At 37.7% G+C, this 27,985-nt stretch overlaps 1 protein-coding gene across 10 annotated transcripts in view; it reads left to right on the plus strand.

Annotated features, from left to right (window-relative positions):
* The window catches only part of PLD5 (phospholipase D family member 5), a 166,071-nt gene that overhangs the window by 39,123 nt on the left and 98,963 nt on the right, over positions 1-27,985 (plus strand). For 3 of the 10 annotated variants that reach the window (XM_061471155.1, XM_061471157.1, XM_061471156.1), the window contains exon 2: positions 27,006-27,142. The exons of 1 other annotated variant lie outside the window; for it this stretch is intronic. In XM_061471155.1, coding sequence (XP_061327139.1) covers positions 27,006-27,142 — 137 coding nt within the window. Of the gene's footprint in view, positions 1-27,005; positions 27,150-27,985 lie in introns of those variants that run through there. 6 more of the 10 variants (XM_061471163.1, XM_061471164.1, XM_061471162.1 and 3 more) reach the window with 3 other exon arrangements.

Raw genomic sequence — 27,985 nt, forward strand, 5'->3', positions numbered from 1 at the left:
GTGCAGCTAAAAAATGGATGAACTCAAGCTCTGGAAAACTATATCCAGTCTGCAAACCATCAAGATCACAACCTTGATCCTGCTATGTTGTAATTGGCACTGGTGACAGATGATCTCATGAACTAAGCAGAGTTTTTCTTGCTCGGTATTGAGGCAAAAGAATTTTCAGAGTTCTAGTGGTGAAGCCTGCAGCAGAAAGTCCTGGGATGATATTTGCAAATTAAAGGTGCAAGTGGGAAATCTGGGAATTTACTCTAAAATGTTAGAATTGCAGCCTGTTGTGCTTCACCTACTAAATGCTAATCAAAGAATGTACAGTTATTGCTTCAGTTTGTCTTGGTGATGACTTTTGCTTAGATAGACATATAATGCTATTCCTGATAGCTACAAATCACTAGTCACCTAGCACTCCTAGGAATATCATCCAGGAAGCAGTCAGTCTTTTTTAACAAAGGATTGTGTAGTTTGCTTTCCAAGTGGTTTACAGGCCTTCTGGTTCTGTTAGTAAATAGCCTAAAAATCATGGAAGATCACTGACAGAATCATTCTGTGGTTCTTTAGTGATCACTCTGAATTAAGAAATGCTTCAACAAAAATAACAGGGCAATAAAAATGGAGCGTATCCATGACATTTTCATGTCACAAATCTTTGCTCTATTGTGACTGAAAATTGAAATATAGAAGGAATGTTCACATCATCCAACTTCAAGCATCTGTCTTAAATAGCTACAGTGCTTTATAGTCACTCTTATTTTATGCAGCTTTTGTAGTTATGAGAAATGTTGGTTATTCAGGAAGTTGTCAAGACCATCTCTATTCAAGCTGTGTTTCTAAGGTAGCTTAAATGATCCAGTTCAGGCTGTGTATGGCTGCCCTGCTTCAAGCCATGCTGCCCCATCCTTGTAATAAATCAGTTTCAGGAGCTGCTTGCTTGAAAACTAACCAAGAGTGTCGGTCTTCTGGGATGAAAGACATTGTCTACTTCAGGGGAGAGCTGCAGACTTCGACTTGGCAAGGAATCTGTGATTTGGCTCATAAAGGCAGGAGTATTGCTAAGCATAAACAAAAAAGGACTATGTTAAGACTGTAAGAGCGCAAAAGAAAACACTGGGATTTACTCTCTGGTCATGAAAGTCACTCAGGAGACTCTTTCAGTGATCTCTTGAATAATTAAATAATTTTTCATAGGTTTCTCTATCAGGTTATACTTTTGAGCTGATCACTTAACTTCTGAGAGAGCTGTGAATTCTAGTGGTTTTCCTCCTGCAGACAGTACAATACAAAGATGCTTGCGTTACTGGTGCTCTAAACTTACGGACTTTACAGCATCTAAGTTCTAGATTTGATGTTACTCTAAGTAATTAGTGGTGCACTACGTAACTCTAATTGAGCTATCAGCATCGGTCTTGTACATGTTGCATCTTCTTTAATAGAAGAGAACCAGGAAGAGTTGCATAGGAGAAAATGGAAAACATCTCACTTGTCATTTGAACTAAAACACATTCTTTCTACCTCAAGAATCAGTATTTTAGAAGGTGAGAAGCACTATGTTTTGCTGTCTTGGTGCCTTTTAGGGGTTCTTAAGTTTTAGAACCAGTAAGTAAAGAAACCATAGTAGATTTGCATTTGTAGGTGTGAGGAACATGGGTCTGTTACAGAGATGTTAGAATGTATTTATAAATCAGGATTGAGATCCTGCTTCATAACACTGTAAAAATGTTCAGTTTTTGAAACCTTGTTTTACTGGTGTCAACTGATTTGTAAGTTTTAATTTATTTTTTTTATCTTTGATTAACTTTTTTCTTTTTTTTTTTTTGTTTTTAGATATCTGGTGCTGTGGTCCTGGGATCATGGCTGGGTAAACTCTTAAATCTGAATAAGGAAGAAAAAGAGTAGATTTAGAGCATGAGAGTGCTGTCAAATTTCAGAAGAGACTAGATTATTGTTTACTTTGTTGAGACTGGCCAAACAAATAGCCAGAAGTTGCCTAGCTGGAATGGATTGCCTGTATTTGTTTCTCTTCTCTTTTTGGACAACCACATACAGATACGTTTTACCTGCGATACGATGCTGATGGCAGTTATATTGCCAATGTGTTTTATTAGTTGTTAATTCTGTTTAGTAGAAACCTTTATCAATTACATCCTTGGCAAGTTTCCAGTGGGACCAGCAGAACCTTTCCATTTGCTATAATAGCGTCAGCATAGTGAATCTTGTGCCAGTTCTATTAAATTCAGTAGGTCTTGCTTCACTCACTGGCATTGAGTGTATGATCTGTCCTATTTACTGAGAGTCGTAGATATTGTTCATAACTGTATCAACTTGGGGAGCTTGAAACTTATCCTTTTTACTTTTCTTTGTTCCCCAGTGGTGATGAGTATCTCCACCTTTTGTTAGTCAGAGTCTATTAAAAACAAACAAAACCCAAATTAGTAACATATGTGCTAAAGGCAAAACAGAGATAATTCTGAGGACTAGATGTCTCAGGTGGCTGTGAGGTACTGCCACAATTAGCTTATCCTGCAGTATTATTTGAGAGAGAGGAGCAGGCTGTATAGCCGAAATACACAGTACTTTGTGTATGCAGTTACGAATACTCATTTTCATTGCTGCTTGTGTTTATGAGAAATATATACATAGGAAATCACATAACTCCCCAGATATATGAGCTGTTCATATGCTAGACAAGCACTACTTTTTCTTGACAAAATTCTTAAGATAGAAAGAAGGTAGAAAATCAAGCTACTGTCTTCATGAATCCAGATAGTTGCTCTCTGGAAGCTGTGCTTTGACACAAAACATGTGGCAGCATGTGGTACTGGGGAGCTCCAAGGTCTTGTACTATAATAAAGGAAAAACGTATGCCTCTGAAGGCTAGGACTGGTACATTATGAACTGTGTTTAGATTGATAGCGTTACTTCTTTGATAGATTGAATAGGATGTTGTTTGCATCGCTACCGACAGTGTTAACGTTGGCTTTATTTTTTAACATGGGAGCCAGTTTTCTGAATTAATATTGATACTTTTTATACGCAACTGTTGCTGTTGTTTTTATTGGAGTCATTAATTTTAATAAACCTGAGAAACACAGGTAGGTTATTACTGTCATAAATCCAAGTACAAATGGCCTTCAATTTTTGAAGATTTATATAAAGGAGTGTCTCAGTCTTCCTCCTTCTCTTGTACCATGAATAAAACTTACAGAACAGCCTAAAGGTTTATTTTTTTTTCAAGTAATACATCTCCTTTGTAATGGTGACTAGATAAAGCTGGCAGTTGAATGTACAACAGGTTGTGCAAGAAAAACGAAACCTTGAAAAAGTCCTTCAGAATAGATAATTCAATGTCAGTCTCTTGGATGACAGGAGTTTAGGCTCATAAAAAGTCTAAGAGGTTATTACAAGTACACACTGAAGTTATGGTAAGTGCAAGGAAGTTCAACTTTAAAACGTGATTTACTGTGATGGAAGGACACAAAAGTAGCATGATTTTGTTGATGTGTTTTAAGTTAAATAGTTACAAAATTAGATTGTATGGTCATTCTTCACTTAAAACATTAGGGTAGCTCACACACAGTCAGAAGTGACAACTGTGGGTCCCTAAGCAGGAGCAGCTGGGACCCTTCTGTCACCAGTGACAGCCTGTGCACAATGCAGTAACCTCCCTGTGTTAGGCACACCCCTAAAAACAGTGATCAGTGAGGTCATCCTTTGGTGCAGATTTTGAGGGATCAACAGCTGCAGTAAAATTATTTTCCTCATCCTTCTCCAGGGGTACATTTATCTTCCTGTGCGAGGTGCAGGCTGCTTTGTGCCATGGGCACCATTAGCCAGGGAGCCATGTGGACCAGGGGCTTCCCTGGGGAACAGGGTCTACTAGGAGCAGGGTCTCCCTGTGTGGCTGTCAGAGAGGGACCTGGTGGCTAGGGCCACTACCCATCCATGGAAGAGGGCAGCTAGGGGTAGCCCTGGTGCTAGACATTGGGGTGCGAGTGGCCATGGGTCAGCAGAGCCCATAACAGGGCAGGGCCTTGGGGAGATGGAGACCGGCACTGCTGGGGCGGAGGCTGACTTCCCTGGGAGCTAACATGGCATTCTGAGCTGTGGGCAGGTGAGGGGAGCTGTGAGGTCTGGCCTGGACCTGTAAGGCCTGTTGGGTACCCTCTTAGCCCTGCTACCACCTGTGCTACATGAGTATTTCCTTAGTGATGTGTATGCTGTCGTCTGTTTTGTCCCTTGAAGATGTTGAACTTGAAAGAAAATACAAGTGGTTGACATTCAGCATTGGCATTTTGTCTTACAAGTGAATATGTTACTAACATTGAGCAGTCAGTGTGTCTTACATCAGTAATTCATTGAAATGTAGTCCTAGAGTGTTTAGCCAGAGTTCTCCAGGAAATGTGTACCTGTAACACAAGAGTAGCTGTACTGTTCATGCTGAGCATCTAGCCAGCCTATCTCTGACAGGAGCCTGGTAAAGAGGGAAGAAAATAGACTCAGTTGTAATTTCCAGTTATTGGAGTTGGTATTTTTGTCTTTACTAGTTCCCAGAGCTTTTCTCTATTCATGAAGAAAATCGAAAGGAATCCATCTTCAAATCTATGTTAGCTTCTAGCACCTATGGCATCCCATGTCCATAGATTAACAGTGCCTTGTGTGGAAATCACAGTTTAGCAATGCCTTGTGTGGAAGAGCACCCTCTTCTTTTCAGTTTGAACTTGCCAACATAATCAGTTCAATGCCCTCTAATGTTTTTGTTGGAAGGTACAGTGAAAAACTTTTTCTTAGTCATCTTTTCAATGCTGCTTACAAATTTATAGTTCTGTCTCTTCCTTCCCTTAGTTATTTCTTTTTCCAACCTGAAGACTATCAGTTTATTTAATCTTTCTTTAAATAGAAACAACCTAGACTTTGCTTGTGCTTTTTACCTTTCTCCGTACCTCTTCAGCTGTTCTGTGATTTTTTAAATGTGTGGTCCAGAACCGCACATGACTTTCAGGCTGTGGGAACACACAAGTGTGTAAAAATTGACAATGTGAAGAAATATTCTTTGGTGTTATGTTCCGTTTCTGGTAACTTAGTTTTCCTGTTTGACATCCGGACACAAAGTTGAGCTTTCCATAAGGTTATGCCCTATAACTATGATCTTGCTTATAGTAATAGTGCAATAGTGGGAATACTTGGTTTAAAAATAATTTTGAGGCAATTTAAGTCAGAAATGTCACATGCGCTTATGTGAACTTTGGTAAATGCAGCTGTATAACTTTTGGGTACCATCCAGTCACTTAGCATCAGGGTCCTACTGCAATTTCTTGCCTTTGTTTGCCTTCTTTACTTAGTGTGATAAGCTAAATGTCTGTCCACTAGGATAATTGTCACATAACTAAGAAAATGAACAATGAAAGGAGTAATGAATGTTTATTCAAATGCACTTGCTAATGCTGGGGGACAAAACCTTAACCTTACTGTATTAGATTATTCAGTGATGCACTGATGTGATTTTACATATTATTTTGATATTTTTTTAATTGATGGGTATAAAAATGGTTTTGTTGGATTACTATTTCTTTTATGTTTAGCTCAACAGTGCTTTTGTTAGCTTACAATGTTCAGAACTCCCTGAATTAAAAGTCTTCCCTTACAAGCTACCCATGTCTCTGTGCATTTTTCAGACTTAAATTAAGAATAGAAATTATAATGTTTGTAGGGGTTGGGGCCAGGAGGCTAAAATGAAAGAGGAAATTCTTCTGTGGTCCTGGTATGCTAAGTCTTTGTGCTATCTATGTGTATCTGCAACGCATTTATTAACTGAGTCTGTCTGAAATAGTAATTAAAAATATGTAAATGTGACTGGTGGTGTAATAAGACTCTTACAGCAGAGGGAGGACTTAGTGTAGCATTCAAGAGGAGGTAAAACTCTCTGTACCTTCATAAACAAAGACAGAGGGAAATGCTTCAGGTAGAAAAAGGGAGGGAGATCTTCCTGATAGTCAGCAGGGAGTGTTTTAATATTGAATGGGTATTTTGGAATCAGGTGTCATAGCTGCATAGATTTTTAAATGGTCTTATAGGTGGAATAATTCATAATAAAAGCCATAGTAAGCTATTCGCTATGGTCATGTGCTGGGATATGCTAAAACTAATGAATGTCTGAGTGCTTGTTGAAAATGAAGACAATTTAAAAGGGTAGATGTAAATGGCTTCTACTTCTCCATCTAGTTCTGGCATCCTCCCAGGGGACTTTGAAGTTGTTTTCTGACACTTCTGACAGCAGTCAAAAGATTTTTGTAGAACATCCTGAAGCTTCCCTGTTTTTTGAGTGAAGGTGTTGGGGCATGCTACAAAGTCAAAATGCATCTTTGTTCTCCAGTGCAAAGACATCTTTTCAAAGATGAGGCAGGGAACTTGCTGAAATTGAGGGAGAATCAGTGAGTTGTAGCAAAAAGATAATAGAAGAAAAAGCAAAATATACTGCCATTATTATATGTCAAGATTGGGTTTTATTCCTTAGCTATACCAGATGAAAGGAAAAAAGGTAAAAGGAATTTGTACATAACTTCATTCTGGAAAGGGGTTCTGAGTACCAGATGCTCCATGACAGCAGTTTTTTTTTCCTTCATTATGCTCCCTGGTCTAACATCAAGGCCATGCAGGGTGAGCACAAGTACTGTAGTTACTATGATGGTGCTGGAGCACTCACCCTGGGTGGCATTGTGGTGCAAGCATGACTTTCTAGGGTTTTTTTGCTAGATTAGCCTGTGAGTCAATATATAGAGTCATAGAATAGTTAGGGTTGGAAAGGACCTTAAGATCATCTAGTTCCAACCTCCCTGCCATGGGCATTTTCAGGGCAACTCGGCATCAGATATCAGTGTTTTGTTTTTTTTTGTGGTATTTGTCTTCTTATATTTCTCTTGAATTCTTCTGTTTTATCACTCTATTTGGTGAGCTTCAACTCTAGTCTTCCTTTTCTGTATGTCTTCACTCCATAGACCTTCCTCATTCTATTCCCTAAAGCTTTCTTCTGTCAGAGAGGCTGAAAAGGGCAGTTTGGATCCTGTAATATTACATTAACAGAACCGCTGACTATGGTTTCTGGCTGTGTCTGTACCTTGGAGAAATACTAAAAAATTAAGAATTTTTTCTTAGCAGCACCGGCTGTTACAGACAGCCTGCTGTGTGCCAGCCCAGGTTTCATCACCTTGTACAATGTGCCAAGATTGCTACTGAGAAAAGTGGCCTTAAACAATTTATGCAACCTCATTATCCTCAGCTGCCTTTTTAATGCCATCATCTAGTGAGTATCAATTCATTTTGATGGTATTTTGGTGTTGCCTTGTAGCCATTCCAGCCCTTGGAATAACGATGGGTTAAGCCCATCCCCTTCCCATCTTGCCACAACAGGGTGGCCTTCTTTGCCTGCAGATTAGGTAGCTTGAAGTAGTTTGCTAGCTTTATGGTAGACAAGCTGAAGGATGACAATACAGAGGCTTTTCCAAACCATTAGTTACAGTATTTTAAACAACTGTTAAATTACCTGCTGTGTTCTGCCCTTGCTTATGTAAGGTGACATAAAAAGCAACAGCAAATCTTTTTAAACTAATTTTTGGCTTTGTTTTTTGATTGTGGGTGTTTGGTTTTTTTTTTCTGACCTTCAGATAATGTCTTCTTTCTCTCAAACGTGTTGTAGATTTTCAGTTAAGAAGTTTGCCTGTACTTTCTTTCAGTGTTCTATGGGAAGAATTGTGATTGTCTAACAGAGAATGAGCACTGGAAAATTCTTGCATTGAGCTGAAAAAGTTAACAGATGCTTTTTGTCAAATAGCCATTTACAGTGTCTAAGGCCATTCTTATGTAGTAAAGAGATAAATTGCCATCGTTGCCATCTACAAAGTAATTTGCACGGCTACGAAACATCATGAAGGGAATATATTAATTTCTGCAGCTATTGCAAATAGGTTTAGTGTCCTTGGAGGGATCTCTGTGTAAGTACAAACATATTTCTTGTATTTATAAGTTGCTGATTAATTTCCTTCAGTTTTCACTACTCAGGTGTCCTGGGTTCAGCAGTAGCAGTCATTTTTCTCCTTCTTAGTAGCTGGTGCAGTGCTGTGGTTTTGACTTTCAGCCTGGGAACAGTGCTGATAACACTGATGTTTTTAGTTGTTGCTCAGTAATGTTTACTCTGATCAAGGACTTTATGAGTCTCATGCTCTGCCAGGGAGGAGGGGAAGCTGGGAGGAAGCAGAGACAAGACACCTGACCCAAACTAGCCAAAGAGGTATTCCATACCACAGCACATCATGCCCAGTATATAAACTGGGGGCAGTTACCCAGAAGGGCTAGATCACTGCTTGGGTCAGGTTGGGTATCGACGGGTGGTTGGTGAGCGGTTGTATTCTCTTCCCCTGTTATTTCCCCTATCATTGTTATTATTGGTGGTAGCAGTGGTGGTTTGTGTTATACCTTAGTTACTGGACTGTTCTTATCTCAACCTGTGGGAGTTACATTCTTCTGATTCTCCTCCCCATCCCTCCAGGAGCTGGGGGGAGGAAGAGGGGGCAGTGAGGGAATGGCTGTGTGGTTCTGGGTTGCCAGATGGCCTTAAACGACAACAGTTCTTTTTGGCACCCAACATGGGGCCTCTTCAGCACGCATCACCCCCTCTTCTGGTGACATTCCGAAATCTTTGCCCTCTGGCCAGTCCATGATGACTTCTAGAATGCCTGGACAACTGGGATTTCCTATTTGAGTTCGTTGTGTAATTAGTGCAGCCCACTTACTCCATGTAGCATCAGTTGCATGTGTAGAGGAGACCCTGTCTTTGAACATCCAGCCTAGCACGGGCAGCTTGGGTCCAGGAGGAGCTGTGCTTCAGTGCCAATCACTTCCGAAGCAGCTCGAACCCCTTCATAGGCTGCCAGTACCTCTTTCTCAGTTGGGGTATAGCTGGCCTCAGATCCTCTGTATCCCTGACTCCAAAGGCTTGAGGGGTCGACCTCAAGTCTCCCCTGGAGCTTTCTGCCAGAGGCTCCAGGTAGGACCGTTCTCCCCAGCTGCAGTGTACAGCACATTTTTTACATCTGGCCCGGTCCGGACTGGTCCAAGGGCTACTGCGTGAACTATCTCGCGTTTAATTTGCTCAAAGGCTTGCTGTTGCTCAGGGCCCCATTTAAAATCGTTCTTCTGGGTGACATGATAGAGAGGGTTTACAATCAAGCTGTAATTCAGGATGTGCATTCTCCAGAACCCCACAGCACCCAAGAAAGCTTGCGTTTCTTTCTTATTAGTTGGTGGAGACATTGCTGTTATCTTGTTGATCACATCTGTGGGGATCTGTCTGCATTCATCTTGCCATTTTATTCCCAAAAATTGACTCTCCTGTGCAGGTCCCTTACTCCATTTTATGGCAAAACTGGCTTTCAGCAGGATTTGGATTATTTTCCTCCCTTTCTCAAAAACTTCTTCCACTGTATCACCCCACGCGATAATGTCATCAGTAAGATAACAGCAATGTCTCCACCAACTAATAAGAAAGAAACACAAGCTTTCTTGGGTGTTGTGGGGTTCTGGAGAATGCACATCCGAAATTACAGTTTGATTGTAAGCCAGGACATCAGGTTTGCATAGAAGCTAGTATTTTCTTTGCCCTCATGTTTAAAAACATACCGTCTGTGCTGCTTAGGCAAAAAATTTTATCTTTGTAATGATTTTTCTGAAAGTAACAGAGTTTATTACAAAATTATTAGTATGTAGTTCAGATAGCAAGGTTAGTTTCCAGATAACCATTGTTTGTTGTTTTTTTTTTTATGTAAGAACTAAGCTGAAAGCCATGCAAGAAGCAAATATATCAGAATGACATGTATTTAAACATTTTCATTTCTACTAAGTAACTTTGTAGAAGTTGTCAGCCATGGGGTAGATAAGAAGAGGAACCAAATTCTGTTCATGTTTGCGTAAGTGCAAATTTTGAAGGTGAGTGAGCATAGTAAGGTTATTTTAGAACTATGTATATACAAACATAACACACAAAAGAACAAAAAATAGAAAAATAAGTTACTGTCATACTTTGTTAAGATTGTTCACTTTTTCTTGGTAAAAAGCTTAGCAGCTGAGCACAAAGCTAAGTTTTAGAAACAAATCCGGCCTTGCAGTCCTAGTAGACAAAGAGTGAGGTCTTGCCACTTAGTGTGTCCTATAGAAGAGCATAATTATCATAAGATGGACAAAACCTAGAACTGTTTCATTTTGTGGAAGGGCCTTTAGAGAATGGAGCAGAAGAAATGGACAAAGAAAATTATAAATCTGTCAAAAAGTCTTAGCAACAAAGGCAAATGAAAATGCCATCTCTCCTTGGTAATACAAAATAGGGTAACATGAATATTTAATAAGGTACCAGATGCTTTGAATCATCTATTAAATTTTGATCAAGAATCTTGTTTTCATAGTACAAATCAAGCTGATGACTTTATACCATATATAATAATTTTTCTTTATATATTCAGGGTAATCTCAAAATGAGATCAAAGAGGTTTGTCTGGCAGAGAACCATGCTAAACAGAAGTGCTTGAGGTATGAGGTTGCTACCTGGCTGTACATTTTGAACATCACAAAATGAATGTGTTAGATTACAGCCACAGTATTATGCCGTTGGCAAAATATGAATTTGAACTCATTGAAGTGGATGAGTTTTGGCTTAGGCACATATCTAATTATACCTTTAGGTCCATAGGGAGCTGGTGTTTTCATAGCCAGACAGAATGAACTGAAGAAAAGGCAAAGGTTTTAAACAAGTGCATATTGTCCCTGAAAAGGTTGTTTTGAATGACTTTTACATTATTATAGTCTGCATTTTAATGCCCCTTGAAAGAGAAGGGCTAAAGGTTTATGATTTGAAAGAATTTTATCACATTTTCAGTCAAAGTGGATTTTTTGCTTTGGCATTATAGAAAAATTAATTACGTATGCTTTTTGAAGGTAGAGTCAATCCTTACTCCTTGTAAGGACAGTGTCAAAATGGTTATACACAGCAGTTTCTTCTAAGCCAGTGGCCAGTTCAGTACAAAAGAAAGGTGGGGAGTAGAGAAGGACAGGAACAGATGGGAAGTTTGCCATTGTATAAAAATGGGGAACATAAGATTTAAGTTGGAGTATGCTAGCAAGCTTGATGGCTCTTCAGTGGATAAGGATAGTGTTTCAGAGCAACCCTCTCTCCAGTAACAAGTTACTAAACAGTAACAAGTGTTGGCTCATTTGGTAAACTCACTGTAAAACATTTGTCGTTTTTAGCATACATTATATATGTATATTTAGCATACATATGCTATAATGTATGCATACACACGTCTTTAGCGCAAAGCTGCTACAAAATATTGTCTTTTGCTTTATATTGAGAACACATATTCCAATTATCTTTTCTGTACATTTGGAGAGTTGGGTTTGAGTGTGGTCTCTGCATCTTACCATACCTCTCCACTATAGGAAAAGGTAACTTTGAACCCAGATCATAAGGCTTGCTCTGTTTGTGAAGTTTTGTAGTGTGTGGTCTGGACAGCATTGATGATCTACAAAACTTGTGGTAGATGATCTTTAGCTGACCCACTGAAGTGTATTAAATATTAGTGTTTACTTCACCTTTATTGCAGTTGCTATGTGTTGATCAATAGTTGTGGTTTCTTATTACAGCTCTTGAGGTCTGGCAGTGTTTCAGTGACCCAGAAAATTTGGGAACTGCTATGCTTATGATGTACAGTGGCATTTGCCCAGAAGTAAGCTTTGTAGAACATATATATGTGCATTTTTCTTATAAATGCCATCAAAGATACCAATTCACTTGCTTGACTATCATTCAGTGCATGTCAGTCACTAAACAAAATTACACTTCTTTTAGTTTGTAAGCAGTGCTTTCTGTAACTAGTTTTGTGTAAAACTCTTTGAAGTTATTTAATATGGGAATAAATACCTGCAATTTAAAAATAAAGTCTATGTAAACATGAACATGGAGTATCAATCAGATCATAGTATGAGCGCATGCACAGCCTTTAACATAGCTTTCTATAGTAATCCTGGTTTGTCTTGTTTCTGATAATGTATGTTATCTCAGAAATAATCAAATTCATTTGGAATGTGATCTGAAGAAGGACATATATAGCATATCTATACCACTGGACATTTTGCTGATTTTCTTTACAAATGGATAGGAAACTAAGAAGAGAAAGCCTGTTGCCATTAGGCTTACAGATTCCTATGCATAAGGAATGTAAGCAGAATTGTGAGAACCTCTGTTCTCTTAACTAGTATGTACAGCGACACATGGTGATGCACATCATGTGGAAATGTTATCAACCTATCTTACCTATGTAATTTCCGAGTAGAGTACTGGTAGAGTATCCATGTATGTTGCTTAAAATTATACTTGTTAAAATGTTATACATTCAGAAAGCAAATGTGTACCTAATTTTACTTGAATTTCATTTATTACTTTACCAGAATACACAATAAACACTATTGATTTTTATTCATGTGAAATACATTTCAGCCTTAAGCAACACATACAAAAATTATATATACTCTAAGATTGCTTTCACATGTAAATGAGTTTTATAGCTATTGCTTTCAGGAGAAAAAATACAAGTCAATATAATATGACAGTGTAGGATCTACATATCTCAGATTAATTCAAAAATGGTAGCTATTAATTAGCATTTTGCTACTTTCTGAGAAATCAGCAGATTTCCATATTTTGAGACCCCTAGAACCTTATTATCAAAGATTTCTGAAAATGTAGAAGGTGAAATGCCAGACGTCTGTGTGAATATTACAGAGCTTTACAAAATGGCTACTTTGAAAGAGAGCTTCTAATAAAATGCTGTTATTTTTAGACTGGGCATGAGACTGTCATCCTGAGACTTAAGATTTCCCAGATATCTCTCCCAAAACAGTTTTCCTGGGTTTATAGTCTGTCCTAAGAGGCTTGTATTCCAAATAATTTAGTTTCTTTTCCTCCTAAAACAGTATTCCCAATGAAATTTGTTGTCAAAAAAGAAAAGAAAAAGCTGCAGAAAAATATCGGACTTCAGAGTAGCATGAAAGGTGATAATGTTTAGTGACACTCTTTGGCACTTACTCTTTGCTGGCACTTTCTCTGTTCATCACTTCTGTTAGTGAGGTGCAATACGCTTCCTCTCCTATCAGGAACATTGAAATATCAAGTGAGGGATATGTGCCTCCACCATGTCAAATTGCTGTGTGGCTGTTTTGTATTCAAGGTTCGTCTTCTCTTTTGCTTGTTTTACTTCATTGGGATTCTTTTCTACAGAACTGAGAATAAGAAGACAGATCTTCACAGTAGCTTCATTCCATGTTTTATTTTACAGAATGATTAAAATTCCAAATTAGCAATGATTAAAATAACCTCTAGTGAATACCTAATTTAAAACATTAATAAAGCTGGACAAAAACTCAGGTCAGAACACTTGATGGTTTTCCTGGGAATGGCCATGTACCTGTATGGATCTTCTTATTTTTTAAAAAAACATCATATAGATTGGATATATTTAATGTTTAGGACTGCTTTCCTATTAAACAGACTTGTAAAGGCTGTGTGCATAAATATGTATATTCATGTGCAAGCATGTTTTTCCTTCTCAGTAACTTCTAAAACCACGGGTTGACTTAAAGGATAAGTAATAGAAAGGTGGAGGTATTCATGAGATTTTTCAAGTTACGGGTCATGAAAATTGTTGATGGGCTGAGGGACAAAGCAGCTTTTCTGCAACCTAGTAAAGCAAAATGTTTTACGTAACTGGGCCCTGTTTTATCTGGATTTTCAATTGGATGAAAAGAAAAAAAATCAAAGATAAAATAGAAAATAGGAAGCCAAGGTGACAATTTTATTTTATTTTTTATGTATGCTCAGTCAGTTACAATGCTCACAGATTATGTAGAATGTTTTGGAAATTATTTTTAAAAATAATTTATTGCTTACATAAACAGGGTAGGAAAACCAAAATAAAGATTTTGACTAGATAATAGACCAATAGGTAATGATACCAATTCAGTAGAATAATACTATAATGGAGAAGAGAAGGCTGCGTGGAGACCTCATAGCAGCCTTCCAGTATCTGAAGGGGACCTATAGGGATGCTGGGGGGGGACTCTTCATTAGGGCCTGTAGTGATAGGACAAGGGGTAATGGGTTAAAACTTAAACAAGGGAAGTTTAGATTGGATATAAGGAAGAAGTTCTTTACTGTTGGGGGGGTGAGGCACTGGAATAGGTTGCCCAGGGAGGTTGTGAATGCTCCGTCCCTGGCAGCGTTCAAGACCAGGTTGGACGAGGCCTTGGGTGATATGGTTTAGTGTGAGGTGTCCCTGCCCATGGCAGAGGGGTTGGAACTTGATGATCTTAAGGTCCTTTCCAACCCTAACGATTCTATGATTCTATAATATTGGACTAAAAATTGAGTAAGACAAAACCCTTACCATAAAGCCAATAAATAAGTAAATGAAGAGGAAAAAAGCTCTGACTCCTTCATATCCCAACATAACACAAGGATTCTAACCTTACAAATATGGAGATAAAGCAGCATAAGAAGGGCTGCTAGTGGAAGAGGTATCAGATAATTCCAACAAGAGGTGAAAAGTCAGAGTAGAGTAGTTTTGCACTCTGCTGATGCAGGATCATGGTTGCAGCACTCTCTAGAAAACTAATCTCTTTGACCCTACCTAGATCCTACTGGTGCTGAATTTTTTTTGTCCTGCCCTCAAGATACCTGTTATCTTCTCTACATTGGATGAAGAGAGAAACATGTAAGATGGCAGAATAGAGTGGGGGCTTGTTAGTGGGAGTGAGAACATGCTAATGTTGAATTATTTTGCTCTTTGGTGTGGAGCAGGGAAGAAGGAAAGGGTGAATATGATTGGAACAGTGAAAGAGGAGGACATCCAGGAACAATTCACTTTGGCCTGCTTACTTGATTCTCTTCTATCTTCTCAATGCATAATGGTGTGTGTCAACTCCACTAGGGGTAGGAAAAATACTCCAACAATGAGCTACCCTGAGAACACTAACAGATCTCATACAGAGGATGGTAAAGTAGAAGATTGGAGGTTTTAAAGGGCTGTTTTATTTGATTCTTGACTTTCTTTTATCTTGGTACACCTTTTTTGTTTTGTTTGCTTGTTATATATTCATGAGTGCCTATAAATTTTTTCTCATTGTAAATCTGAAAATCTTTGTTATTTTGTTGTGATTCCAGGAAAGCCTTTCTGACCAAATGCTTTTAAATCAATGAGTCTAAGGCTTATTATTAACAATTATTGCAAATAGGTAGCAACAGACATTTCAGTCATTGAAAACTTTGACAAATTGATTTTTTTCTTTTCTATTCCTGCTTTGCTAGGAAGTGCTTTCATTATAAAAACAAAACAACAAACAAACAAAAACCTCCAAACAAATACAAAACAAAAACACACACATAAAACAAAAACTGGAAGAACTGCCTCTTGGTCAGAGAAGAGTGAGCCAAGCGGAGCCCTGGGGTCCCTGCCAAGGAGAGGCACCTGTATTTTGGGGATACATAAAAATGTGGATCTTCTAGCCTGACTGTCTTCATGTTGGAGATTTGCATGCAGGGTAGGAGATGGTGCTGCTCTTGGTCACATCCCACTCTTCAGTTCTCTGTTTCATATGGAATCATAGACAAGAGTAAGATGCCAAGAAGGGAGTTTTTTCTCTTGTTCCTTTTCTGCAGAAATCCAGGGATCTTGATATAGAGAATTTCTTTCAAGCATTGGGCAGGCAAGGGATGATCTGAGCAAAATATCTTTGTTTCCTATTTCTAAAAATGATAGTAGGCATAAATTTTATGTTTATAATTTTTAGTTCCCAGAAGCCAAAGTAAATACAGCAGTTCCATCTTTATTGTAATGCCACATATTCTCCAGCAAGTAAAGGAATTATCCACCAAGTAGAATTACTTAAGGTATAGAAGTTATGAATACTGCAACTTAATTAAAACATAGAATTCTATAGGATAAAAAAATGTGGTAACTAAATCACCTCTGAAGTCTATCATAAGAAAGCAAGCATATATGATAGACTTAATCACTATAATTAACTAGTTTATCTTTTTATCTCTGATTAGCTGAGATCATAAGCCTCGCTTTGTTTTCCTTTATCTCTCTTTACATTAGAATATAATTTCTGTTGTGAATGTCACATTAGCTGTGCTGTCTGTGACAATGACATTAACTTGCTTGGCCCAATGCAAATCTGTTAGTTCAGTGTGTACTCAGAGTGTAGTTAGAAATTCACAATGAGCTAAAAAGAAATGCTTCCCATGTAAGACAATTTTGTTTCATGAACTTGTGTCAGCTTATAACAGTGCTGTTAAAAATTTTTCCTTAAGTTTGTCCCATCAGAATGAGTAAAAGCAAACTCTTAAATAAAAATAATTTGAAATCTTCTTAAGTTGTTTTTTATACTTTGTGAAAGGGAAACTGCCAACTTATCTAACAAACTAAGTTAGTACCTCCAGATTCAGATGTACCACCTGCCTTTGCTTGTAGAATGATTGCTTTATGGGAACTTAATGTGATGTTGCTGTAATTGACGGCACATGTGCTCTTAGTCTCTCCCAATTGCAGGATGAAATGCTTAAAGCTCAGTGGAAAAAGTTGAAGGTAATATATTTTGCTTTGTTAATTTGACTAGGAAAAAACATGCTCCAGGTAGAGTGGTGAGTTTGTTCTGCTGCAGAACTGTACTTGATCTCAAATTTGTGTGGCAGCCTCTCTGATGGCGTTTATGTGCCACTAGCCACAATTTCTTATTTTTAGTTTTGGTGGTGGTGGATGTGGTCTTGTCTCTTTTTGAAAGCCTCTTGGAAAAACAGTGAAAGGCTGTGTGCAAGAAGCTTGAGCTGACTGTACATATGGTCATTGAATGTGCCAACAATAACATATGCAAACACTAGGGAAAAAAATTTGTGCAGGATTTTTATATTTCATTTAGTTTATCTTAAAGCCTTATTAGCAGCATCATTAGGTAAAACACTGTCTTGAAAGAAATACGTATTTGTAGCTGATGCTGTACTATCAGCAAGTTTCAGGTTACTCAACTATGTCATTAGTATTTGTTTTCCAGTTACTAAAGTACTAAAATAAGGTATAGTTACTTTTAAACCTAGGCTCTTTAAACAGAGGCATTACCATTTGTAAATTGGAGATCACAAGTATGATATAAGTGTATTTGTCTGTATATAGTCTGGTCTGACTTTGCAAAGAAACATATCTAAGTACTACTAATTTTTCCTTGTGACTTAGAAAAGTACTAATGTTGGTTGATTAAAGTCATTAAAAATATGTATGGGGTGTCTGTGTGTATAAATATACATCTTTAATATATATATACACATTAAAAAATAAATTTTGATGTTTAATAATGGTCCTGGAACCAGAATCTACATTCCAAATGATCACTGATTTCAGGGAACATGGCACAAATATGAGTAAGATCCACAGAGATGCTTAGGTGTTTTTGGATGCCAAAATGATATACAGTGATTTGTCATATACATATTTGCACAGACATTGTTAGGCTTGCTGTATTTTCTCTTAAAGGGTACTTTGCCCATAACTGCCCAACATTTGCTGGTCCCTTCAGCCTCAAATTCTTTGATGTTGCAGTGCTAAATGTGACAGCCAGAGCACAGTACAATAAACTGTTCATTCCAGAGGAGAGTTAAGAAACTCGTGGGTCAGAATAATGGAATTTCTACATAAACAATGTGGAAAAGATGATAGCCATGTAGATTAATTTTTTTTCTGTTGATTATGAAAACAAGAGTATTGCAGGCTACAGACAGATGCAATATGGCAGGTTACTTCAGCTTCACGTTTAGTATTCATGGATCATTCTGAACTATAGAGGTTCTGGTATTTCAGTCTAGTTTTCCATTAGGATGTGAGACTATCAACATAAAATTGAAAGTAAGTTTGGAGAAAAGTAGAGCTTTCTAACTGCCTGGCCTGTTATGCTGTAGACTCCAGAGTGATACATAAAGGGTGTAGAATTGCAAAGTATGTTTTCTGCAGGCAATCAGACAACCACAGCACCTGCTGATACCTGGACCTGTGGATTGTAGGCCAGTCTTTGTGTCATCTGCTAGATCCCCCCAGCCTGCTGTCCTCCAGTGGTTCGAACTGATTTTAAATATACTGTTCTGCCGTGTACAAAATAGCTTGCATCTTGATGCATTAATTTCATTCTTTCTCAAAATGCTGCCTTATAGGATGCAGTTCTTCATGGGAGATGATGGACCTTTAAACATTTGTTTGCTTAGTGATTGTTTGCTGTGTTTCACCTGGTTTCTGAAGAGAGCTGAGTTCTGATTTTAATTATATTAGTGAACTGAAGTTGTTTCTAGAAAGTCTCTTACCGGACATAAAAGATCTAACAAATAAAACTGAGTACTTTATTTGTATATATGTAACACTATTTTTAGCTGCAGATTTCTTTTTTTGTAGACTTTCAAGTGCTAATCTGAGTTTTTACCTTTTTTCTTATATCTTTCTGTATCACATCCTATCTACCTCTTCTATCTTTCATAATTTCCATCGTTCTTTCTTACCTTACCTCTTCCTTGCTAAAAACCCTTGGTTTGGGTTTTTTCGGAGGGGACTTTTTTTTTTTGTTTTTTTTTCTGAAGGTACTCTGTCTTTTTATTATATGGCAAAGTGCTGATCCAAAAAGAAATCGATTATAGCTTTCCGTAGCGCAGCAATTTTTACTTGTAAAATTCCTGGAGGAGTAATGAGTCTAATGCTAGCTGTGGTAAGAGTCTTTACTTAAAGGGTCCAGGTTTAAAGATGTTTTAAGAGATATCAAGATACAGAAATATGGTTTACTGTGTTTTCTACTAAAGAGTTTTTAATAGTATTCTGAATTTGTTGTTCATGCCTGGTTCAGATTGTTCAATACTTTTCAATACAGGAGACACTGGATTTGAGTAGCCTTTTATAGTGTACACGAGAGCCTTTTTTTGGCATTGCTGAACTGTAATACTGTGTTATGTTATGCTGGATTGTCGATACATCATGTTGAGAAGTTAGGGCCCAATTTCACGGAAATGGCACATGAACACTTAAATGTATTCAGGCTTTTCACTCCTACTTTTCTGCCAATTCTGGTCAACAAAATGCATTAGAGGTTAGTTGGTCATGTGCTGGAAACCGTATTTTCTTATACAGCTCATATTCTGACTGTTAATAGCTTTCCGTAATACAGCGCTTTGTGTGGAGGCAGCTCAGATAAGTAACCCATAAAGCCTTGGATTTCTTTCAAAGCAGTTTATTGGATTTCTATTTATAGTAACATTTCTATCCATGTGTTAGACTCCTGATCTGTTGGATCAAATGTTTGTTCAATGGGCAGTGAAACCAATGCAGCTGCTTCACTGTGGGTGTGTGATGAGGGCCCACAGCCCCTCTGTATGCCACCATGGCAGTGATTGCTCCCATCTCTGTCTCTATGAAGCTGCATGGTGCTGAGCTATGTATGTGCTGGAAGGCAAAACTCTGGATCATCTTTCCCTTGGTAGAGGTACTAATTTTGGTCTTTCTCAGCTAAGTCTATCTACATACTGGATTTTGTGTGTCTGAGATAATTACATTTTTATAAATCTTTCTTTCAAATACAGATTCAAATTAAACTGGGTAGCCAAGGACTGCTGGGCAGACAGTGTGACTTCATATGCCTTGTTTGCTTGGAAGACACTGTCATTAAAGAATGCTGTTTGGAGAATTAACTGTTGATTCTCTTCTTTCTGTGGGTAACTACAGGACTAAATATTTATTGTTGATTTTTCTCTGAACTGTCTCCATGCAGTCTTGAAAGGTGGACAAAATATGCCAAGTTGGAGTAGAGGCTAAGGATTATTTTTGCCTCATACACAGTAGAGGTGTTATACCAGGATGTAGAGGATTAAGTCAACACAACAGTGTGACACAGTAGATTCATGTTCATGTTGTACTCTGCTATAACTCATGGGTTCTTCTATGGAGAAAGAAAACTATCTAAGAATGTAGAAAATGCATTCTACAGCTCTGACACATGGCATATCTAGCCCTGGACTGTATGCCTAACAGTGGCAATAGCATGTCCCCATCATCCCTGCCTGTTTTCTCTAGCATCTGTTCTGGACATGTTTTCAAAGGCTTTGTCTAATCTCTTTTTAAACCTGCTGCTGTTTGCTTTCACGGCCTCCTGTGGCAACAAATTCCTGATGTTCTATATCCACTTCATTAAAAAAGTACTGTATCTTTCTGAAACTTAACTCCTACAACTTTGAGTAAACATCCCCTATTTCTGGTATTGTGGTACTTAGTGAATAATTTTGCCTTCACTATACCTGATGCTCTTTTGATGGTTTTGTACCTCTTGGTCATAGTTCTTCTCTCCAAACTACTGACTCCTACCCATTTTTGTTCTGTCTTCCTAGAGCACCTGCTCCAACTTTTTAATCATTTTGCTTATCCTTTTTCCTAATGTTTTCTCAGTTCCTCTGTCTGTGCAATTGTTTGCTCCTACCTGCTGATAGCTCTTTTCCTTAATTGAATTTTAACCTGTTTTTCTCAACACACCACCTAAATTGTCAAGAACATTTTGAAAAGTAAATCTAATGTTCCAGTATGATTTCATTTTGTGCTGCTTTGGTTTTAATTGAAAACTTAACAGGCACAGTTCATTTCTAGTCCATAATTTAGACTATTAATGAAGACATGAACAAAAACAGATACACAGCAGAATCTCCTCACATTGTTTCAATGAGCATATTCATACCAGCTTTACACCTCTCTTGTAATAATCTGGACATAGTTTCTGTGCTTTGTGAGAAGGTTTTTACTAGAGTTCAAAATATGTTATTTTCAGCTTCTCTAGCAGGATAACAGTGCTCATGACTAGGAAAGATGGAAATCAAAATAGATATGACTTTTTCTTTACAATTTCTTGTCTACTAGGAGTTTACATATAATAGCTTTGTTACTTGTTCAAGTATTTGTTAGAGATTGAAATTACAATATTATGTGTGCAATTCTGGTGTCCTCAACAGAAGGACATGGAGCTGATGGAGCAAGTCCAGAGGAGGGCCATGAGGATGATAAAGGGGGTTGGAGCACCTCCCGTATGAAGACAGGCTGAGGAAGTTGGGGCTGTTCAGCCTGGAGAAGAGAAGGCTGCGTGGAGACCTCATAGCAGCCTTCCAGTATCTGAAGGGGGCCTGTAAGGATGCCAGAGAGGAACTCTTCATCAGGGACTGTAGTGATAAGACAAGGAGGTAATGGGTTCAAATTTAAACAGGTGAAGTTCAAGTTAGATATAAGGAAGAAGTTCTTTACTGTGAGGGTTGTGAGGCACTGGAAGAGGTTGCCTAAAGATGTGGTAAATGCTCCATCCCTGGCAGTGTTCAAGGCCAGGCTGGACAGAGCCTTGGGCTACATGGTTTAGCGTGAGGCACCCCTGCCCGTGGCAGGAGGTTGGAACTAGAGGATCTTAAGGTCCTTTCCAATGCTAACCATTCTATGATTCTATAATTTCCTGATTTCTATTGCTCGCTCAACTTTTTTTCTTAAATATGGGTAACATCTTTGCTTTTCCAGTGTTCTGATACTTTCAGTTTTCATTGGTAAGTGCTAAAAGTTCTTTGTTAGCCTTAGCCAGTATCATAAACACCCAAGCGCGAAGCTCTCTGGGCCCAGCCAATATGAAAATATTTAACTTATCTCAGCACTATTGGATCAGTTACTTCCCTTTTTTAATAGGAATTAAGTGCTGATTTATATTAATAATCTTAGCTGGGAGATTTAAGGATGAAATGAAGATTATTACTGTATATAGATTCCAGATTAGTGGAAAACAGTCTTTATAGCAATGGTTTTTCTCTAATAAACACACATAATGATTTAAAGAATCAAGGTTAACCCAAGAATGATTATTAATTCTTGAAGTCCAGTTCCTTGCTTTCTTTGCTGAATGTGCTGTAGCATGACATAAAACCCTAGTTGTAAGCAGAATTTTAAAAGGTGTTGAACAGGTTGCTAGTATTGAAGATGAGCACTTTTGTTCCCACACTGGTGTGAAATCTGAGACGTGTTGCAGGAAAGAGCAGGCTACTCATGGCAGATGTGAAAACCTAAGTCTTAGAGCCTCTGTGGTTATGACAGACGGCCGTGAACTCTGTATTAGTATGCTGTATGTATAAATATTACATCCTGTGTTCTTAAATAGGTATAAGAATAAGGCACTAGTTCATAACCATGACATGTTTTGTTTTTATATGCTCAGTTTTCTCAGTAGATGCAGCATTGCAATTTCACGGCTCCTGTTTGGGGAGAGATGGACATTTTTGTACAATATTGAGGGAAAATTAAATTCCTGATTAAATTTAGCGTGTCACTGAGATACCTACTGTTTGTGAAGAAAATGAAAGCTTTATGGACCATTGAAGTGTTCTTAACAGCCTTTGAGCAATGCAAGTGCAGTAAAGATGGAGGCCTTTTACTTTCTTGCTCTCATTTTCAATTCTGCTTGGGTATCACAGACTCTGATGCAACCTTAGCTGACATAGACTATCCTTTTTCTTAATAATAAACAAACAGAAAGGGTCCTTTTGTGATTAAAATCATGTGTGAATAATACTGCACTGCATTCCAGTGGTGCAGCTTTTGTTCTTTTTCTCACTTGGGGTATAACAGCATAAAAAATAATCATGCTTTATTTTAGTAAATACGTTGTTTTGTTGAATTTATTTAAATGTGGATATTATGTAAGATAGATGAGGCAGGTGAAAGAAATGTGTTTTGCTCATGAAATGGAAAATGGCAGCATTTTTGATAGTCCTTGATCCTGCAGAAGTTTCTTTCCCAGTCTTTCATAACCTCTGAAGAAATCTTTCTCTCATGTAACAGAATTTCTGGGTTCACAATAGAGAGATCTCGATGCTGTTAAGAGTGAAATTTCAGGTTGTCCTCTGACAGGTGCAGTTAACCTAGTGGATGTTCTGGGCCCAGGCCTCTTAGTATCTCTAATAATCTTCAAATATGTAAGAATCTGCAGTACGAAAGAGTGAAATACTCTGTTCTCCATTTTGACCAAGTTGGAAAGGGTATATATTGCACCATAAGAGACTTAAGTTAGGCATCAGTAAGGTACTAACACCAAGGATGAATTGCCTGAAGAGACTGCAGGATCCCTTTGAATGGGAGGTTTTAGGTACAGGTTAGGCAAATATACGTTAGAAGTAATACTTGTATAAATTAACCATGTATGTGGATAGATGGACTACATAAGCTGGAGAGATCCTGTATTCTGTAATTAAGAAAGCTTAAACACACAAAGGGTTTTTCAGGCATTTACTGAAGGAAGAAGGAGGATAGCTCTGAGGGATCCCAGTTGTCAAGGGGATACGGAACAGCATAGCACCAAGCAGTTGGACTGCCTGAGCCCACTGATGCAAGAGTCTGAGGAGCAAATCTAGCAGATTTCTTCTGATCTGTCTGTGGCATGAGCTCTTCTACTTTGAATGCTTTCAAGAAACCTGCTGTTACTTGCGCATACACGCACACGTACACAGAGGCGCACACAGTAGAACAGTGGTATGGTCTATTCTAATCTATTTTAATTAGAAAAAGCCTATTAGAAAATTGCCTGGAGTTTGACATTAGTGCATGAAAAGTAAGATTTATTACCATTACCAAACAAAAGGCTCAGAAGACTTGTTTGGTGCCAGTAATTTTATTATTATTATTTTCTAATATAAACATCAATTTGAATCTAAGCAATATTCAAATACTTATTTCTAATGTCATATATAGATTTAAAAGCAATCAAAAAAATAACCACTCAGGAGAAGAATTTGATGATGAACTGTAAAACCATTCAAAGTCCTCCTTAATAATCTGTATGATTTTTTAAAAATGGCCTTTACCTGGCCCCTCAGACCTATGATTAAAAATGTACATGTAGGAGAATCACAAACTTGGAGGTTTAGTTTTGATTTATTTAATTTTTTTTTTTCAGAGAGAATAAAATACTGTTTTCACCCTTTTATATTGTTCTGGTTTTCTGTGTGTGGATTTAAAAGGCCCCCTATGCTATTTGTAATCATGCTGTTAAGCTGCATGTGAAAAAAATTAATCTGTTACAACTGTCAAAGACAAATGTGTAATTATAAATGATCTGTGTGAATGAGTGCAGTAAATCAGATTTATGCAGTTCTGTATTTTAGTGCTAGTATATTAGCAGTGGTCTTACTAGTGGGACTATGTGCCGCTCATAGTGAGAAGCAGTCAGTCAAACTGCAGAGCTTGACAAGCTCTACATAACAAGGATTTAAACCTTATACAAATTTCAGCTGCAACACAGAAGTCAAGAAACCTTGAATATGTTCTCCAAATTTATGTGGAACAGTATTTAAAGCTAGATTAGGGGCTCCATTCAGAATTATGTTGTCCGCCACTTTCCGTGTTCCTGGAACATAAACCCCTAGGAATTGCTATCATTAAATTTTTTGGTATTAAAGAAACTTAAGGCATCTGTTGCACCTGCCTTTTTTATTGTTGTTTTGTTGGGTTTGGTTTTTTTTTTTCTCTCCTTGTGATAGTCTTCAGATTTTATATAGCTTTTGGCCTTAAATTTTAAGCCAGTTAAAAGGGCTGTAGGGCTGTTTTATGACATGTGTGGTAGAGGTACAGTGGGCTCCTTTTAATGAAACATCTCTGGCTGCCTCCATGTGTGCTGGCCCAGCCTTGAAGGCTACTGTGGTTCCTGCTGGTCCAGTGACCCTGTAGCTCTCTCTAGTTGTTCACACAGCAAAGAAGATGGAGTTACTCACCAGAGCGATGACATAAAATAATTTATACTGAGTGGCAGCTAGGATGCTTATTATTACAATTATCCCCAAAATGTGGACCTGGGACTATTCCCAGTGAGTAGAATGACTGTAGTTTGACTGGTTTGGGAGGAAAAAGAATACTAATGTTGCAAGCCATGCTGGGCCACATCCCCTGCTCTTAGAGGCTTGAGAACAAGCCCCAGCTCTGTTTGACTCTCTGGTATGGGAGTAGCTTTGCTATGTTGCTGCCATGGTGATATGCTCAGTGCTTGGAAGAAGCTGCATCAGTTTCTGCAAATACACTTACAAAACTGTAAAAAACTGCATGAGACCACGATCATCTTGGCAAGAGTGCTAGCCCTCCTGACGAAGAAATGGCATAAAGCAGTGTCCCAGATCTGAATACCTCTTTATCTTTGACACTTCGTTTGTCTTGCCAGTAGTATGAGGCAACAAGGCAATGTTTTAACATTTATCTCTTAAGTTCTACTGTGCATCTGACTGCAGCCTTAGTTCTGGACACCCAAATGCAATCATTTCTAATTCTTTTCATATGTTGCCATGATTATACCTAGTATCAGCAAAAAAAAAAGGTCCAAATTTTATTTGTTTCAAAAATAGGCCTTGTAAATGGTTGAAGATGACTTTCCTATGCTGCATTCTTGGAAGATTTTAGGTAATTTATTAGAAAGCACAAACATGAATATATATTTCAAATGTATAAAAGTGTCTAATATGCATTGCATTTAAAATATGCCTATAACTTAAGCAGCTTATTCTGTGTTACAGTTGGGTAAAAGGATTAATTTCTCACCAAATTTCTGAATATTTGTTCCTGGTTTTTTGAAGGAGTAGTTTGCTGCATTTTAGATTTTCATAGACTGAAATAAAGTATTTATATCTGATTTTTTCTGAAAGGCATGAGCTTGTTTCTTCTGGGATGTGCATTAGTTTGCAAGTTTTGGAAGCCTATTTAAAGTAGTTCTTTTATGTATATGGGAAAATGTTCCTATTACTCTGAAACTTATTATATCTTAAACAAAATGTCAGGAGCAATGCAAATACTATGAAGTTGCTTTTCAGCTGCAAAGATGACATTGCTTTGTTTCCCTTACACTTTTCCTACTTTCTCACTTACCCATTCCTTTATAAAGCTTTTCTTCTTTACGTGACATTTTAATTACAGGGTGATAATTAAAATTAAGAAAATAACTATGGCAACAGAAGTTAGACTTTTATGTTTTTATTTATAGTGTGGTTTTTTGCACACATTATATTTGTTTGAATATTTGGTTTCAGAAAAAAATATTGTTTCATGCAGCTATGTAAATTGCATGCCAGCAGATTGTAGAGGTTTCACCTTTTTCTGTGGCTTTACATGATTGCATCTGATTTGGTACTGAAGGATTTCATATTGTAGAATAAAATAGTGCTGTGCTGTGTTTTAATATTTAATCTGAGATTATTAAGATGCAGATGATGAGGGCATTGATGCAGAGGGTATTGCCTGTCATGTTAAGCAACAGTATCCCATTTTTTCCTTCAATCCCATCTATCATCTGTGAATTATTTTTTCGTATAAGTACTTTAGGGCAAGGACTTGCCAAAGTGTCTCAGTTACTGTGGCAGTCATAGTAACAATGTCAGTTACTTTGTGTAGCAATAAAAAAAGCCTTTGTTCTTCATTCTGCTCGCAATGACATGTTTTATTTCAGCCAAACACAACAAAACTCTCAAGACTTTTGAGTGCCATCCTAAGTGCATACTTTACCTATGAGGCTCAACCAGAAAATATGTAGTTAATGTAAGAATCATTATTTTAATGCACAATGCTTTCCTTGTGTTACAAACAGAAAACAGTTTGAATTATGGATCTTATTTTTGACATGAATTATTTAACAGAGTCTCAGAGATTTAAAATACATCTCAAGGTGATACGTGAAAGACAATTTTGAGAGTGTTTTCATCCTGAGGTGTGTTTCATGTTGACAGCTATGGTAGTAAGATCTTCAGAGAATTTTAGATCTTATGTAAAAGATTTAGAGTCTCAGGTCATTGACTGGAATGTGCTCACACCATTAAAACTTTTTTTAATCTTAATCTCTTTCAGTCCCAGCAAAGATGCATTGTGATCTTTGCACTGGTATGCTGCTTTGCAATTCTGGTTGCACTGATATTTTCGGCAGTGGATATTATGGGAGAAGATGAGGATGGACTCTCAGAAAAGAACTGTCAAAATAACTGTCGGTAAGAGGTAACAAACAAAACTTCTCTTTTGGGGTGGATAAGAACATGTGTGTGTTATAATGGCATGTAGTAATTACAGTAGTCCTGTAATTGGGAAGAATAGGCAAAAGGAAGAAACAGTTTCTCATTTTGAATTTCTGGCTTTGGAAGTTGGTTTGGCAAAACGGAACACACTTTTTGGAGTTATTTTTGGTGGTTTGTTTTGAACAAGACCCTTGTGTTAGTACAAGTATTTTGTAAGCCTGGGTCACAGCCCATTAAACTTCAGTAAATGAGTACTGAGGTGGCTCGCGTAGTTCCCTATTCTGTCATGTCTGTTGTTCATTAAGAGCTGCTTTCTTTTTTCTTCAAGAAGGTCACTGACCTCTGCTGACCTTAGACTAATGTTCCTTTTATATAGAGGGACATTTTACATATTCCTGTTTTTTGCACTCCCCTAAGAGACACAGTTGCTTGCCTAGAAACTGTGAAGAAAACTAGTAATATGGTCAGAAAGACTGGAGCACTGGCTATGTGGAGTTCAGATTTGCCTCTGACACCTCCACAGTTATGTATATCTTTTAACTTTAGATTTCAGTAGGTGATGAGATTTTGGGGACCTTTCATTTCCAGACTCTGAAGTTCATTTTGCTGCTTCTCACTGTTAGGTTCCTTCATGAATCTGTTCATCAGCGATGACCAATGCTTTTTCTGCATGGTGTTGTCCAAGGTCACCTTCTGTCCACCAGTAAAGCTGATTTAACAAACATTTGCAGGCTTCATTCACAAGTGGATTGCTTTTGGTTTGGGTTTTTTTGTTTTGTTTTCTTTTTTTTCCCCAAGGCTTTTTCTTGTATATAGAGC

Source organism: Pezoporus flaviventris, unplaced genomic scaffold (genome assembly GCF_033815535.1).
Source record: "Pezoporus flaviventris isolate CSIRO_AGI_PZ_B2104156 unplaced genomic scaffold, CSIRO_AGI_Pfla_v1 ptg000066l, whole genome shotgun sequence".
NCBI lineage: Eukaryota > Metazoa > Chordata > Aves > Psittaciformes > Psittacidae > Pezoporus > Pezoporus flaviventris.